General features: G+C 38.8%; 1 protein-coding gene across 3 annotated transcripts; it reads right to left on the bottom strand.

Moving 5' to 3' along the window:
* Window positions 1-159: 159 nt before the first annotated feature.
* Window positions 160-16849, bottom strand: LOC138369532 (eukaryotic translation initiation factor 4H-like). 3 transcript variants are annotated; one of them, XM_069332935.1, is made up of 8 exons: window positions 16464-16849; window positions 13832-14009; window positions 11134-11284; window positions 10009-10131; window positions 9059-9358; window positions 2875-2940; window positions 689-870; window positions 160-492 (listed from the first exon to the last, which is right to left on the bottom strand). In XM_069332935.1, exons 1-7 carry the CDS (start codon window positions 16478-16480, stop codon window positions 722-724), a joined length of 984 nt encoding a protein of 327 aa, XP_069189036.1. In that variant the 5' UTR covers window positions 16481-16849; the 3' UTR covers window positions 160-492; window positions 689-721. The 3 variants fall into 3 exon arrangements, with proteins under 3 accessions (XP_069189036.1, XP_069189035.1, XP_069189037.1); XM_069332934.1 differs by lacking the exon at window positions 160-492 and having other exon boundaries at window positions 619-870; XM_069332936.1 differs by lacking the exons at window positions 160-492; window positions 2875-2940 and having other exon boundaries at window positions 619-870.
* Window positions 16850-16957: the final 108 nt, after the last annotated feature.

Here is a 16957-nt window from a genome sequence, read left to right as displayed (position 1 = left end):
TCATACCAGATGCTATAAACATTACCAAACAAAATAGCCATTCCTTGTTCAGCAGTGTGCGCGCGCACTAATCCAGAAAAAATTTAAGCTGTATAATATCGGATAACTACAAACTAAACTGAAATTAGAAGAAGGTGCTCGTGCAATTTCCTACTTCAATTTCCTTGGTAGATATCAGCTATCATTACGTAATAAATATTTATTCATTGTGCTTTAGGGAAGAGAGGAGGGAAATGGGAATAAGAAGTGATTTCTCCTCCTTAATCTAAGGTGCATTATACTACAAATGCAAAGGTTGTCCTCATTCTTTACTTAATGGTGTCTAAGACAGTTTAATATCCAGTAGTACAAATTTAAGTCACCTCCTTAAACTCTGTAACAGCTAAATATACAACTTGGCAAATGTTCCTGACACCAGTGTTCCAAAGTTGACACTAGCATGAACTATTGTGTTACCCTGGACGACTCGCACGGCTTTTGTTCAGGGAAAACCTGAATAAAAGCAAGCACACACATTAAAGAGTGGAAATGTAACAAAATTTCTCTTCTAATTTACTAAACAGAAACTCTCACAACTACAGTATGTGTGATCAAAGGGGAAAAAAAATGAAAAAAAAATTGAGTTCCAAATGTATTAGGTTTACAGACCCATCTCCACAAACTCGCTCAAGGTGCATTGACTGCTTACCTGCTACACATGGAATACAGAAACTATTTATGTTTATTCCTGTAAGTCATCTCTAGCTTTTTCCTCCCGAGGCTTTGCTCCGCCAAATATACTGCTTGTTTGCGATGTTTCAGCAATCTGATTTACAGGGTCCTTTTTAGTTCTTGGCAATAACTTCAGTCTTGGCCTCTGAGACAATTCCTCTGAAAAGATCAACATTTGTAAAATCATCTAAGCATGTACTCACTAAATCACCACAATCCAGTTTCCAACTTTAAATGGGTAGGGAGGAATCAGCCTAGTAGAAATAGGAGAGCAACATATAACTTATGGTATATGTTGCTTATATCATGTTGAGTTAAATGAGCAAGATGCAATATCTTACTCATTTAATTAGCATATTGTTAAATCTGAAAAAAACATTTCCTACAAGTCATCTATGGTTCAATACCCCGTCCCTCCCCCTTCTCTCTTTCCATAAAGAAATAATAATCTTAATAAATTTTTAACGAGTCTTTAATAAGAGAAATCAAAATAAGATTATACGGTACACTTCTGCTGTTTATTTCACAAACTATAATTGCTTTCCCAAATTAGCGGTAAGTGCAAGGTTAAAGTATGAACTTAAATATTATAAGACCGAGAATCTCTTCTAGGACTACGAACAAGGCAATACTCGTTAAGTTTCACTATTCAATGTATTTCTAGATCACCAAGAATCTCCCCTTCCCATACGGGCAACGCACCCCCCCTCTCCCCTCATTTCACAACAAAAGACATTCTACAAAATAATTGAATACATAAACATCATGTAAATATTTCAAGTCCAAGTAAATTTACTAGGGATGATGTCACGAGTTTCTTTATCAACGTAAGTTAATGTCATTATCAATAAGTTACTTTTCTCCCTCTAAAATAATGACTTTAGTCTTGACAACATAGAAGCTCCAAGTCTGGTGACAGAGCATTTGATCTTAATGATTTAGTTATCTAAAATCTCAAGTTCATGACACGAAACATTATTTAATGGTGTTGTGGTACTATTCGGGAATAAAGATGAAGTCTCCATAGAGAAAACATATAAAAACATTAATTAACATGTGCCAAAACATAATCATTAAGTAAAAATATAGCTAACCATTTGGCTCTGCTTTCACAATCCTATTAATTTGTTGTTACTACCAGACACTGTCTAGTGACTGGAATCCCTTTCTTCCTGATTTCTATCCTCTGGTGTTTTGCCAACTAAATATGTAATTCTATTTTTGAAAGCCATACTGAACTTTCTTCAGTGATTTAATGTGCCATGCCAACAGATGAACCATAAATCATGTACTGTACATGTTGACCAGACCACACACTAGAAGGTGAAGGGATGTTGACGTTTTAGTCCATCCTGGACCATTCTCAAGTCGATTAACTTGAGAATGGTCCAGGACGGACCGAAACGTCGTCGTCCCTTCACCTTCTAGTGTGTGGTCTGGTCAACATTCTTCAGCCATGATATTGTGACTCATCGCCTGCATGTACTGTACATCCACTATGCTAGCACACTAAAATCAACAACAGATCCAATAGTAGATTCAATTGTATACTGTGCAAGTATTAAAAAAACTGCTATTTCCATATTCTATACGAGTTAATGTTTGTATTTTTCAAAGAAATGCAAAAGTAGAAAAATATTTTTGTTTCCAGTTACTTGACTGACCATATTGTAGGCAGTACTAACTAAATGTTTTCCTCCAACTGTGTTTGATAACTAAGAGGGGGAGAGAGAAAGCGAGAGAGAATACGAGTGAAAGAGAATGCCTGTGAGGTGTGTGTATTGTTTTTTGTTTTGGTACTGCGCACAATGAACAATGCTTATGTAGATCAATATTCTTGATTATCAAGTAGTTTATCTTGTTTCTTTCTTTAGATATTCAAGACTACTTCAGATATAATTCATTGTTCATTTGTTGAGCAGTATTGAACATTATAACTAAATAAAAATGTTTACTAGTATCAGGTGCCTGAACAAGACAGAATATATCAATATGGTACAGAACAGCCTGCATGGCCAAGCCAGATTACATCCCTGTAAATTAAAATAATAATAATATTAACAATAATACTAATAATAAAGCAAAAATTAAGTAAGTCTGATCCTAAAACGTTATGCGTTTCATTGTCAAGTGTAACAAGTCAGTAGTTTCCTAACAACCGACCAGCTGAGAGTGGTGGGGAGCCGGAGGGTGGGGGAGACTGCAACGCCGCTGACAACGAAACTCCCACTGGATAATGAAAAAGAAAAAAAACATTGTTATGAATGCAGTTTTTCTTTTCAATTCTATGTAGACTTCAAAGGATTTGTTTTGGGTGAATTGTGCTAACCTGTGTTTACATGGAGTAAAAATTAGTTGCTGGGCCCCGTAACTGGTGCTTTCATACTTTCCAAAATTATAAACGCTGTCATACTTGCTCTTGCCATTATGAATCTATGCAGCTCCCACGATTTATGGTTCAAGCAAATTCTATTTCATTACTACTCAAAATGATTATGAATATTTCATTGCATTTCTGACTTTTTTCTAATCTTTGAACTTATCCTATTTTTGTCTTGGGGCTTTACCAGCCCTCCACTCCCAAGGAGTGCCGGACCAACCGGGCTGTGATGGGTATGTGGCCCTGCGGTCATCTCCAAGCAACAGCCTAGTGGACCAAACTCTCACCTCACAAGTCAAGCTTGGCCTCGGACCGGGCTTAGGGAGTAGAAGAACTCTCGGAACCCCATCAACCAGGTAACCAGGTATCCTTACAAACTGTAATGTCTTGGACACGGACACGATGAGTCCTCCCAGTCTCGTTTACCCTCTGATAAACTTATTACATTCCATTTCTTGGAATTTAACTCCCGTACCTGTAGCTTGTTCCCAATACATAGATCATCATAAATACAACAAATGGATTTTAGTAATAAACAATTTATTTAGTGATAGCTGTTTGATGCATTCTTGGCAAGGTCAGTCTCTGGCCTAGAAGAAATTCATCATTACGCAATTAATTTAATGATGAATATCAAAATATCAAACTTCCTGACCATAAATATTTAACAAAAATAAAATATTTCCTCACCCCATCCTGCCCCCACCCCTCCTCTCCCTTTCCTGCTCCATATCCTCCCACTTTCCTGCTCCATATCCTCCCACTTTCCTGCTCCATATCCTCCCACTTTCCTGCTCCATATCCTCCCACTTTCCTGCTCCATATCCTTCCACTTTCCTGCTCCATATCCTCCCACTTTCCTGCTCCATATCCTCCCACTTTCCTGCTCCATATCCTCCCACTTCTCAATGCTCTCACTTGGGCCTATCACCTATCAAACTGATTTCTCCTTTAATTGGCTTACTTCCTCTCTTCTGCAGGATTACTTAAACAAAAAAAAGAGGCTTAATAACCGACTCCATAATTTTGTTAATTCCACTTTGCAAGGCAAATTCTGTCTACGTGTATAATTACATAAGTGTAGTTACAGGACGAGAGCTACACTGGTGGTGTCTCGACTTCCCAGTACTCCTTGCCACATGACGCTTTGTGACGCATTTCTTAGTCTACTTACTTGTGGGGGGTTAGAAGCCCACGTCCTTCTATTTTCTGTCAACTGTACTCATTGAAAATCTAATCACGAAAAGCATTCAGATTATTTTTGTTTTTTCTCTCCAGTATAGATACTGGCACATAACTGAACAGCATGTTTTTTTCACCATTCTTGCCTCTTTGCTTGCATGCATGCATGCATGCATGCATACACACATACATAAACACAAATAAAAGTACTCCCACAGTGACTCGTTTCATCTATGTTATATCAATTGTACAGTACTCTGGTACGAATCCTCCTCCCACATTTTTCATACATTCCTCATATCTTGCATGCAGTGTCATTTCTAAATCCCTTTTCCTGCCATTTTCCTTCTCAGATTATGCCCTTTGTGTATCTAGCTGCTAAATATGCTAATCCTCTCTTTCAGTTTGATGTCTTTAATATTTTTGTGTCAGATATGTGTGGAAAATTATTCATTTACAGGATTTAGTGACCAGGACCTAGATTCTTCTTGAGGTTATCTCGAGATGATTTCGGGGCTTTTTAGTGTCCCCGCGGCCCGGTCCTCGACCAGGCCTCCACCCCCAGGAAGCAGCCCGTGACAGCTGACTAACATCCAGGTACCTATTTTACTGCTAGGTAACAGGGGCATAGGGTGAAAGAAACTCTGCCCATTGTTTCTCGCCGGCGTCCAGGATCGAACCCGAGACCACAGGATCACAAGTCCAGCCTGCTGTTCGCTCGGCCGACCAACTCCTACCATGCCTGTAACTTATCTAAGTTTCCACAGAGCCTCTAGTATTCGTCCTCACTCATCCTGATTCTCATCAACTTTGTTTCATCAACAAACACAAGAGCAACTCATCAACGGCATCATTTATGTACTGTATATAGTACAGTACTAGGAACAGCAAGTGTTCTAGCACCAATTCTTCTGGGACTCTACCAATTCCTATCTTGCTTTTCCACCCTTTTACCTGCTCACGAAGCTCCAAGTATTTCTTCATAAGTATGTGTGCTACGAAGGTTCCTAAGTACCGGCTAAGAATGAGCCGAAGGGCGATTCAGAAAAGTATTCTTACAAAGATTTTTAAGTAGTTCACTTAGGTCTCGCTAGATGTCACTAGGCTTTTAGTTTGGCCAATCAGAGAAGGTAACATTTTTCATCTTACAGCTGTAGCCAATCACGACGCTGACATATACGAGCTTATCCGTGACCACTTGCTACTTATTTACGTCGAATTTTCTTATAAAATTAGTATATTTCAAAGGTAAGGTAATTATAAAAAAAAAAGGCACCAAACCGGGAAGGCTATATAGCACCATCAAGGAGCGAAATAATCAGAGGGCGCTAAATATCACCAAGAATGCCAATACGAGAACAGAAACGCATAAGGCGAATGATATCAAAAGTATCCGATTCACCACAAATTCTATCGAGGGACAAGAGACCGCGAGGGACGGTCGGAAAGCAAGACACGCTCACCCTGGAAGTCAGGACATTCAACAAGGATATGCACAACTGTAAGAGGGACAACACAATTTGGACAATAAGGAGCAGGACGGCGCTCCATTAAGTGACTGTGGGTTAAGCGAGTATGGCCAATCCGCAGCCTTGCTAAAGCAGTTTCCCACTGCCAGTTACGGTGGTAGGACGAAGGCCACGGGGACACACTACGTTTGAGAGTATGCAGCTTGTTACGGGACAAGAACAGCTAGCTTCCCTAGCGGCAACATCCGCACGCTCATTTAAAGAAACACCAATATGGCTGGAAACCCAGCAAAACTCTACTGATTTAAATTTACTAGAAATAAGAAACAGCCAATGTTGAATCTCTATGATCACCGGATGAACAGTATTAAAGGACCCTAGAGCCATGAGGGCACTACGAGAGTCAACTACAACCACAAAGGAGGAATGAGAAAGCAAGAGATGGAGAGCATAAAGAATAGCATAAAGTTCTGCTGTGAAGACGCTAGCCTTCAATGTTGAATCTCTATGATCACCGGATGAACAGTATTAAAGGACCCTAGAGCCATGAGGGCACTACGAGAGTCAACTACAACCACAAAGGAGGAATGAGAATGAGAAAGCAAGAGATGGAGAGCATAAAGAATAGCATAAAGTTCTGCTGTGAAGACGCTAGCCTCCGAAGGGAGGCGACACATATAAGTGCAGTCAGGAAAAACAGAGTAGCCCACACCGTCCGCAGACTTAGACCCATCGGTGAAGATGGAAATAGAATGGGAGTGGGAAGAAAAGTGCTCAAGGAAAAGGCATTTCAGAACCGTAGGAGTGGTAAAAGCTTTAGTGATGCGGATCAAGGACGTACAAAACTTTGGAGTTTTTAAACTCAAAACGTTACAATTCAATCGGAGACATTAATAAATTAGAGCACTATCTTTGTGGCAACTCCCAACTAACAGCTCGGGTGGAAGAGAACGCCCCGGACGCGTACTTTGTCAGCGCCTGAATCTTGCCAGACTTCCTCGTCCTATTGCGGCCAAAATACGTCACCTACGATTTTTATTTTATCACTTTTCCCCGTGATCAGGAAACACATTAACAATCCAAGAAGAAATTCTTGTGCACAGCGGTATTGTCAGCTGTTAGCAGCAGCACTGCCTACGTGTTAAATCTTATTCTAATGAAATCCCATTCAAACCTTAATCTTGCAGCTATTTTCAATATTTTCTTTTTTTTCCTGACTTTGTTATATTTAATGTTCTGAAGGATTCTTTAAGTTACAAATAGAAGTTCTTATGTCTGCTAGATTTTGTATGTTGAATAAGAGACCAAGAAGTGACGCCAAGCTCACGGTCACTAGCCCTACCTGTGGTCACCAGTTCTCTCTGTATTGCTGTTCTAGTCTTCTTTCTGCCATCCCCATTCTCATAACTTTGCTCAACTTACTTGGTCTGAACTCTAAAATACAATTGTCTGACCACTCTTTCTGCCAAACTAGGCCCTCTTGCTGCATTTTGAAGTTAATAGCATGAGTACATTCTTATGAGCTTACTATTGTCTGTAAATAGTAATATGAATGAATATAGTTTCTTGGGCAGATATAGATCACAAACAATAGGCCAAATACAGATCCTTGTAAAACTCCATTTGTCACCTCACTCCATCCAGGCTCTGTATCTCTCACAATTACTATTTTCAATCCCATTTGGATATTTTGTACACAGTCCAGACCAGTTTCCCCTTATACTAGCTTCTTTCTCCATCTTTTATACTGGCCTTTTCTGTGGGAGTGTTAAAGGCCTTTTGATGAATAAGGAAGATACCCATTCTTTTCTTTTATCTAATTTTGGTTACTCGTTTCATCCCTGTTCATACCCGTACAGTACTTGGGTATAAATCATCTTCCAACATTTTTCATACGTTCTCTCTTCAAGATCTTGCATGCTATGTTCTTTCTAAACCCTTTTTCCTGCTATTTTGATTTCCGTCGACAGAATTCACTTAAGTTTATTAGGCACTTTTTATTTCCTGAACTGTGTACTGGTACAAGCGTGTGTGCATGCTTATCTATCTGTAGATAAGCATACAGATGCAGCTATACAACAAGATACACAAGCACAATTCACCCTAAATAAATCCTTTGAACTCTACATGTGTACAGGTATGTCGTCGTGTTAGGTAATACTCAAGGTGTAGTGGAGCCCACTGCTACATACACTGCCCTACTCCTCCACCATCCGCCAGCCACATTTACATAGTTTGTGAAGAGTGCCTCTTAATTTGTGCAACGTAACCAGAAACAAAAATAATTATCTTCGACTATACAGTAAATGGTAGTTTCAGGGGGTATTATTAGCCTCTACAAATAAATATAACATTAGCAGTAGAAATCTAACACTGCCTATTAAATTTCATTTCTGCAGTGAATGCTCTAAAACATTCAAATAAGTGCAGGGATGTTTTGGCATACAAACAGCAATGTATTACTCACAACTTCAGAGATGTTATTGTGGTATAGGAATATATATGGCAACCAATCATGCACAACAGCAGGACCGTCTCTTTACCATAAGTATAGCATGAGTACATTCAGATGGTAAGGAAAATGCATCTTCCTTACCCCCTCCCTACTAAAGGCCAAGTATCTCCCTATCCAATGCAGTGAGAAGCAACATCCCAACGATCACTCTCGGCCAACTGTGCTTTATTTAACTGTTTTTTCGGCATTTGTGATACGTAGCACCTAGCCCTCTTGAAGTGTCGAGACAATAGTGGAAAACCACTTGGACAGAATAATTTGTTCTAAACATGTTCCTTTATACCCAATTAATGTAATTTTATTTATTTTTGTGCTTCAGTTAATATTATTTTCATTTTGTGAAAATGAGAGCACACCTGCTTGTGCATATTTTATCTAAATAACTTGGGAAAAGCCTAGTTTAATATAAAATTTTATTAGATTGATTTGTGAGTTCAGAACACTGCATTCTGGTCGAGTGGGCGTTTCCTTGGTTATCTGGATCCAATTTCCATTGCACCAATTACCTATTGGATTGGAATTCTTTCATCGCATCTGATTTTCCACTTAGATTCACTCGAATACGCTTTTTTAATAAAGGATTATACGGTACTTACAAAGCCTGTATAGAAATTTTACCAGTACTTTGCGAAATAAGAGTTATTTTGAGATCAACGCTTACATAGTTTGCATTTTGACATTTATTACAATGTCAAGAAAATAAATAAATGTCTGGGCCTGGGTAAAACTAAATAAATAATAAAATAATGAGTACTAGATGTTAAACATCTATAAATAATGTTAAAATAAGATTAAATTTACCGGGATCTGGTTCCTTGAAGTCATCAAAGTTACGAGAGCGATCACTGTCTCGGCGGTCACGTCTCATATAGCCGCCTTCACCGGGGGCAGCAGCACCGCCTCGCCCAGGGCGATCCCCACTAGGTGGTCCGGGTGGTCCTCCACGACTTCTTCCACCGAAGCTTCCTCGATCACCCCCTCCTCGCTCGCCACCACCACGCTCTTCAAATCCACCATACCTACCACCTGTACCTGCAGGAAAACCTGCACGACCTCCACCTCCTCTTCCACCTCGGTCATCTTCCCTTCTATTAAAACGACCTGATTTAAAGAAACATAATACATTAAAATGTTGTAATTATATAAATTAATCTGTTGATAATTCTAATCTATCTTTTTTTGCTATATTGAAACCTAACTTATCTTGCAATATTGAATTATGAAAGTATTCTTCTCCACACACACATAATTACAATACACTACATAACAATTTATCAGAATGGGTTGTGAAGTGAGATACTGTGATGGAATGGTTGTGAGATGAGGCTCTGTGATTCAATAGGTTGTGAGGTAAGGCTTTGTGATGCAATGGGTTGTGAGATGATACAGTGTTGGAGAGACTGATGAAGCGAGACACTGATGGAGTGGGTTGTGACACTCCCCATCTCTTCCTATCTCACTTCCTAAGACTTGTGTTTTACCTGTGTAATCACAGACTTTCTGCCTTTCTTAATCATGAAGATTAAAGTCACCACTGCATAAAATGAAGCATTATCAGATAAAATGAAATTTCAAGTGTTACACCATATACATAATCCAACACCTTGTGCATCATAACCATACTCTTATGGCACAAACGAGTAAAACCCTTTTGCAACATGATATAATCAAGCCTATATATAAATTTCAAAATACAATGTTTTTTAATAAGTCACCATATCACTTTCATTAACTAACACACACGGACTTACCACCAAAGTCATCTGAAGCATCTCGTCTTCCTCGGAAATCATTCATGTCCCCACCTCGTCCACCGCCTCGTCCCCTGCCACGACCCCGATCAAATCCTCCTCCTCGCTCTCCACGCCGAGACTCTTCAAAATAAACACACACATTTAAATGTTACCTACAACTGTAAGCAACTCGGAGCATTATGCCAATGCATTCTTTAAAAAATAGAAATTCAATATTGTATGCTGAAAAAAAATAACATCTAAATAAAAACTTTTCAGGATTAAATGTCTTATAAGCATCTTGTTGGGGATGAGGAGGGCATAACATGCACACCATTTCCCTCCCAAAAGAGGCTAACCGCAACTGAAAAGAATTTCTCGACAGCATAGTCAGCACTTTGTGCTCACTTCAACCTACGTGTCTTATCTTGCAACTAATTGTGCTGTTGCTTACTTAATCACTAAACTGGCAGAAATATTAATTTCATATAATTACTTATAAATCCACTCATTAACAATAATGTAATCAGAAAGAGACAATAATGTATTAATGTAATCAATAACTAAGATTTATTCCATTATACTCCGAGAGGATAGCTGCAAGCTCTGATTAACAAAGCTTTACAGTACTGTATTTCAGCTCGTCCTTTTTCTAAAGACAGAGCTCATCTAGTGACTACACAAGCTGGCCAGTTTACAAACACGCTGCGATAACAAAATACTTTAAAGTCTTAATAAACATAACTTTTGGGCAGCAACACATTAAAATTCACTATAATATTTAATCAATATTTATGAAACAATAAGTCTGGCTAACATACTGAAAACTTTTGCTATTTATGTTTTTGTAAGATATGCACACTCTTTATATTAAAAAATTAGATTTGTATTATTTATTTGAGCTTTAGAGCCCTATTTTAATGGCAGGGACAACACTTTAAAAAATAACTCCCCCTATGCTTCTCAACACACAGTAAAATATATTAATAATACTTTGCACCTCAAACCATGCACTCCTTTGGGGGAAAAAAAATGCCCTGCAGTTTAAGGGTTAATGTAACAATTAACAAGATAACAAAAATATGCACTACCTTAACTTTAACAAGGGGACCAGGATGTACAGATGAATGATAAATTACTTACCAGCGATATCCACTCTAATGTTTTTGTCAATAAATAATGCTCCATCGAATGACAGTGAATCTTCTAAACTTTGAACATCTTCAAATTCCACATAGCAAAAACCTTTAAATTTCCCAGAGTCATTGTCGTGCACCAATCTAACCGAGCGAACCTGAAAAAATATTATACATTAATATAGTCTTTGTACTATGTTTAAAACTTGATACTGTATATTTTAACTGTAGAAAATCAAGTGAGAAATCTCTGGCTCCCATGCTAAACATAACTCGCATTATATATGCAACAAATATTCTAAAATGCAAAACTGCCTACCCCCCCCCCCTTTCTGTGAATATAGGCCTATATTAAAACGTGGGCACGTAGGAGGAGTAGTAGTATTTAGGAGGCTTTGACAGTGGTGTAGGTGTAGCAGTGGTAATGAGAGTTGGAGGATGTTAGTGTGCTTATGAGCAGTGTATGGTATGGTGGAATGGTGCCTATGGGAGCGAGGTTATCTCGAGATGATTTTGGGGCTTATAGTGTCCCCGCGGCCCGGTCCTCGACCAGGCCTCCTTTTTGTTACACTCCCCCAGGAAGCAGCCTGTAGCAGCTGTAGGGGGTATACTCACCTAGTTTTGCTTGCATGGGTTGTGCTTTGGCTCTTTGGTCCCACTTCTCAACTGTCAATCTACTAATGTACAGATTCCCAAGCTGTTCAAGCTCTATCATATCTACATTTAAAACTGTGTATGGAGTCAGCCTCCACCACATCACTTCCTAGTGCATTCCATTTACTAACTACTCTGACACTGAAGTTCTTTCTAATGTTTCTGTGACTCATTTGGGTACTCAGCTTCTACTTATGTCCCCTTGTGTGTGTATCACACATGATAAATGATCCATCCTTGTCTATCCTGTCAATTAAATTGAGAATTTTTCTATGTAGAGATCATGTCTCCCCGAACTCGTGTGTCTTCCAGTGACGTGAGGTGCAATTCACACAATCTCTCTTAATAACTCATGCCTCTTAGTTTTGGGACTAGCCTAGTGGCATACCTCTGAATTTATTTCAGCTTCGTCTTGTGCTTGACAAGGTACGGGCTCCATGCTGGGGCCGCATACTCCAGGATTGGCCTTACACACGTGATATACAAGGTTTTTGAAGGATTCAGAAGTGTGGGAGGAGAATGGAGTGGGGTGTAGGAGTAGAGAGGGGGGGAGTAGAGAGGGGGGGAGTAAAGGGGGGGGGGAGAACAAAGGGGTGTAGGTGTATGAGTGGTGGAGTATAGGGGTGTAGTACTATGGGGGGGAGGGGGGGCATGGGAGTACACGGGGAGTTGTGGGAATACGAGGGAAGTTGTGCATGTACGGGAAAGGGGGGGGGGGGATAAATGGTAATGGTTTGGTTAATTTTTCTTCCCTTAACTGTATCTCTATGGCAGCATTTCTCAACCGGGGTTACACGAAACCCCATGGTAACCAGGGGTATCAGAAGAATGAGTAATAAGTAAACTAATTCTTATCATGTGCAAAATGTATTTTTGAGTAGTTTTTGTGTTTAATTTTCTCACTTAATTAGTATCAAGAGCAAAGGTTGAGAAACACTGCTCTATGAACTTTATTTCACATCGAATCTTTATCTAAATAGCAGAGTAAAAGTAAAACTTTTAATATGTTAAAATCTAAAAATAAACTGTTCAATATAATTAAGTCTTATAACATAATAGCAGGCAACAGTCCCTGCGGTGTAGTGTAAGACACTCGCCTGGCGTTTCGCGAGCGCTTTGCCCTGGGTACATATCCTATCCCGGGGAAGGATTTACTGGGCATCAATCCTCAACTGTAGCCTCTATTTACCCAACAATAAAATGGGTACATGGTTGTTAAACAATTTTGAATGTCGTATTCCAAGGACTATTAGGATTAAGGACTTGCCTGAAATGCTATGCATGCTAGTGGTTGTACAAGAATGCAAGAACTCTTGTGTGTGTGTGTGTGTGTGCGCGTGAATACCACGAGAAAGAGTAAGGTGGATGATGGGTCAATTACCTTGGGTGACCTGGGATGCCATCTGTTGGCAAATTGGTGAATTAGGGTTAAGGTTGTTCACCTGCAGCAACTATCAGCTGCCTCGTTTACCTCAATGCTCATTTCTTTCTTACGACCAGTGGAGTATTTTGTTTTCCCTAACCTTTCTGGCAGGTTTCCTCAGTTATGGGTAGACCGCGTGGAGCCAGGTTCTCAGGAAGTCAGTACTGTATGTCTAATGTGGCCTGAACCAATTCTCAAGGATTACAATACTGTACCAGTGTGTAACCACTTCAGAATGACAGGCTTTCCCCAGAAAAATTATTTCTATGCCCAAGGGCCACATTATCCAATTTCAATAAGTTACTCTCCTTTTGCTTAACTTTTAAGCTTCAATTTGAGACAATGAGGGTTTTAAGATATTAAATAAAAATCTGTTGCAAACAAATGAGAAATAACATACCAAGATAGTGTTCCTCCTACCAGGGATAGGCTACCTGATTATATCAGGGAATTTAACTGTGTGCTTCAAAGAAAATACAGTATGAGGATTAAACATTACATATAATTCACAAAAAGATCCAGTGGATCAATGATAAAACAATACAGTACACTATTAGATACAGTATTAACATTCAGGTTAATCATAAATATAAATATATATATATATATATTTATTTATTTTGCTTACTCTTTGATCTTTAAATATGTGGTCGATATCCCCTTGGACAATGCCGGGTGGTAGGTTCCCGACAAAGGCCGTGTAGGGGGGCTCAGTTGGGAGAGGTTTCCGGGGTCGGCTTCCTCCATATCCTCGACCGCTATCATTGTAACGTCCTCCACCACCACCACCTCCACTCCCACGATAACTGTTCCCAGGAGAAACCCGTTTAATAATTTTATATGCCATGAAAATATTGTAACTACAATATATACCTTATTTAAAAATTATACTAAAACTATCTACAAACAGCTTTTATCTCCTAATTTTCTTGGAAAATCTACTAGACTTGGGTAGAATTCAAAATTTTATTACGGTAAGTATTGTACCTGTAGAACCATTTTATTCACCTCGGCAACAACTTTCATATTTCGAGTAACTTTCATGATGAAAGCAGTATTGAATATTGAGCAGTTTATTATTATTATAAATGATAACATTCTGATGATGCTAAAACTCATCATCCATATTCGGTAAATGTTGGGGACGACGCTAAAATACACCACTCGTCTCAAAATTCTAGGATATCACTTTTTTATCGGAGAATGTGTTCTTGGGCCCACCCAAAGTATGTGGGAACTATCCAGATCCCTTCGGCCAACTATCAATTACTCAAGATGATGATTGCTCTGCTTTTGAGAATTTTCACTATTCTTTGCAAATTACCTATTGGAAAGGCATGACAGTTATGTTTTAATTTCTTTCCACAGTAACACACACACCAATAATGTGTCCACATTTCCATATGTTTTATTTTAATTATGTTGTAAAATAAATGAGAAATGTTGAGAAATATATTAGAAAGGTTTAGATGTTCATAAAATTTGCATATTTCGCAAAGTTATGAAAAACCTATTATATCGCATCTACATTCCAGCAAATTCATCAGACATTTTGACGCCAAATTTATAGTAATAACCCAAAATGAAAAAAAAATTGGCGAATATAAATTTTTTTTAGGTGTCACAGAGTGGGACCCAGAAATGCCAGGAGGATTTACGATTATGAATGTGCTGATGGGTCAGAACATTAAAAATGTTAAAAAGAACAATTTTTCTAAGGACACAGGAGAGTAAGGATTAATGTTATTACAGTATGAGTAAATTTGGATATGATATGAGATGAGCAGTCTTATTCTGCATTTTTAAAAACAATAGAAATGATGTTGAAGACTCTACTTGTTAAGTTATATAACGAGCATTTACAGTACCTTCAAGATGGCCGAGTATAATGGAATAACTCAAGACTAAGAATAAAGCTTTCCATTTAGTTAATGTGTACACAATTTTACTTAATGGAATATTTTGTTTTCCAGAATGTTAACAGGCCTATGGTGTTTGCATGATGTACTCCATATCTTTGTCTAGTACATAGACCATATTCAGAATAAATTTATTTATTCAAGAGAAATTAAAGAATTGTCTGAATAATGAAATGCTACCTAGTCTAAGAATTGTGGATTCGTTAAGATACAGGTCTAGGGGAGAAATTAGTCACTTCATACCTACGACAGTTCATCAACAATTTTAAATTTACCAAACCCGAACTAACACAACCTAATGTAACAATATACATACAGCTTTAACAACTAGAAAATGAGCCTTATTGAAATATCTGTAAAATTTGACCATACTCCCTATGGACTGTTGTGCTATTTGGATAACACTGCAAAAGAACTGGATAGTCACATAACTAGCATTGAGGTGCTGGTACATATCTGCATACAGAACCCAATTTTATAATGTATCCATATTATGTATGGGTCTCAGTTGCCTCTATCCAACACACACAACCTTTAGGCTTGGTCAATTCATTATGTAGTTGATTCTCAAATTATTTTCAAAGAAATCACTGCATAGGTAAAAATGGGTAATACATGAATAAAGACATTAGTATGTTAGACAAGGGGTCATAATTTTAGATAAAGTATTTATCACCCAAAACTGACACCCCAAGACCTATAAAACACAAGTCTTAAAAGGTTAGCACACCCATAAAATTTTGAAGTGTGTTTACAGCAGTGTCATTTTGTCAACTGTATTTGTCAGTATATAAAAAAAATTTAACCCACATTTACTGTCTTAATATATAGAGAGACCCTGAAATAAGTCATGTTAAAGATCTCTTATCAAAGTTCTTCTTAAAATCTCCAATAATTAAAGTAGTAACTCTGACCAGGAATTTTCCCTCCCAAAAATACTAAGTTACCCCTAAAATTGGCTAACATTTTTCTTAAAAAGAGCAATTGTTGTCCATATATTTCAAACAGTTTGTACACATACGACGTAAAAGCAGCCCAAAAGCTAGTTAGGCAAGTCTGAATGAAAATCTTCGAGCTAATAAACGAATTTTGAGATATCTAGTGATAAGAGCGTCTTGGCCCCGGGGGAGGGGAGCCTGCCTCGCCTCCCCCTTCACCTCACCTGCTCTCAACTACACATATATCCCACACAATGCTATGTCCAGCCCCTCGCCCTCGTTAAAATAACCACAAACACACCGCCATCAAAGCCACAAGAAACAGGACAAACGGTTCAAATACTCGAGCAAATATTTGTGTCAATCTGGAGGGTTTAGAGAGACGAAAACACACCGACCTTACATGTCATTGTCAGCCATTGTGGTGACTCCGTGAGCACTAACGCTGGTGCTGGCCAGTAGAGGAGACGCCACGCCACCTGGGAGCCGGGGTACAGCCTCTCACAGCCGGGTAAATGAGCCGCAGACTTCTGGAGGCCAAGAGGAATCACTGAGAACGATATGCGCCCACAGCCGACCACACGCCACTCTGCGAACTCTTCAACTTTTCACTCTTTTTTACAATGGAACCCTACCGGGTAAAGAGGCTTTCAGGTGCCCCGGGTGCTTAGCGACGGGACTGATCACGCTTCGAGGGTAATAAGTAGCTCTCTGATTTAACACGCACTGGAATATTCAATCTTACCGGGAATACTGATCATCATAGAAACCTGCCATGTTGGTTTCAAGTGAATGACGCGGCGAGTGTGGTCGAGAAGAATGCGGCACCTCGCCATCTCTAGTCTCTCAACACATACTCCGTTTCCCACCTCCACGCCAATGTATAAAATTAAAATA

This window comes from Procambarus clarkii, chromosome 28 (assembly GCF_040958095.1).
Source record: "Procambarus clarkii isolate CNS0578487 chromosome 28, FALCON_Pclarkii_2.0, whole genome shotgun sequence".
Lineage (NCBI taxonomy): Eukaryota > Metazoa > Arthropoda > Malacostraca > Decapoda > Cambaridae > Procambarus > Procambarus clarkii.
Note: the sequence above shows the minus strand (reverse complement) of the source record. Positions and strands in the feature narration are given on the sequence as shown.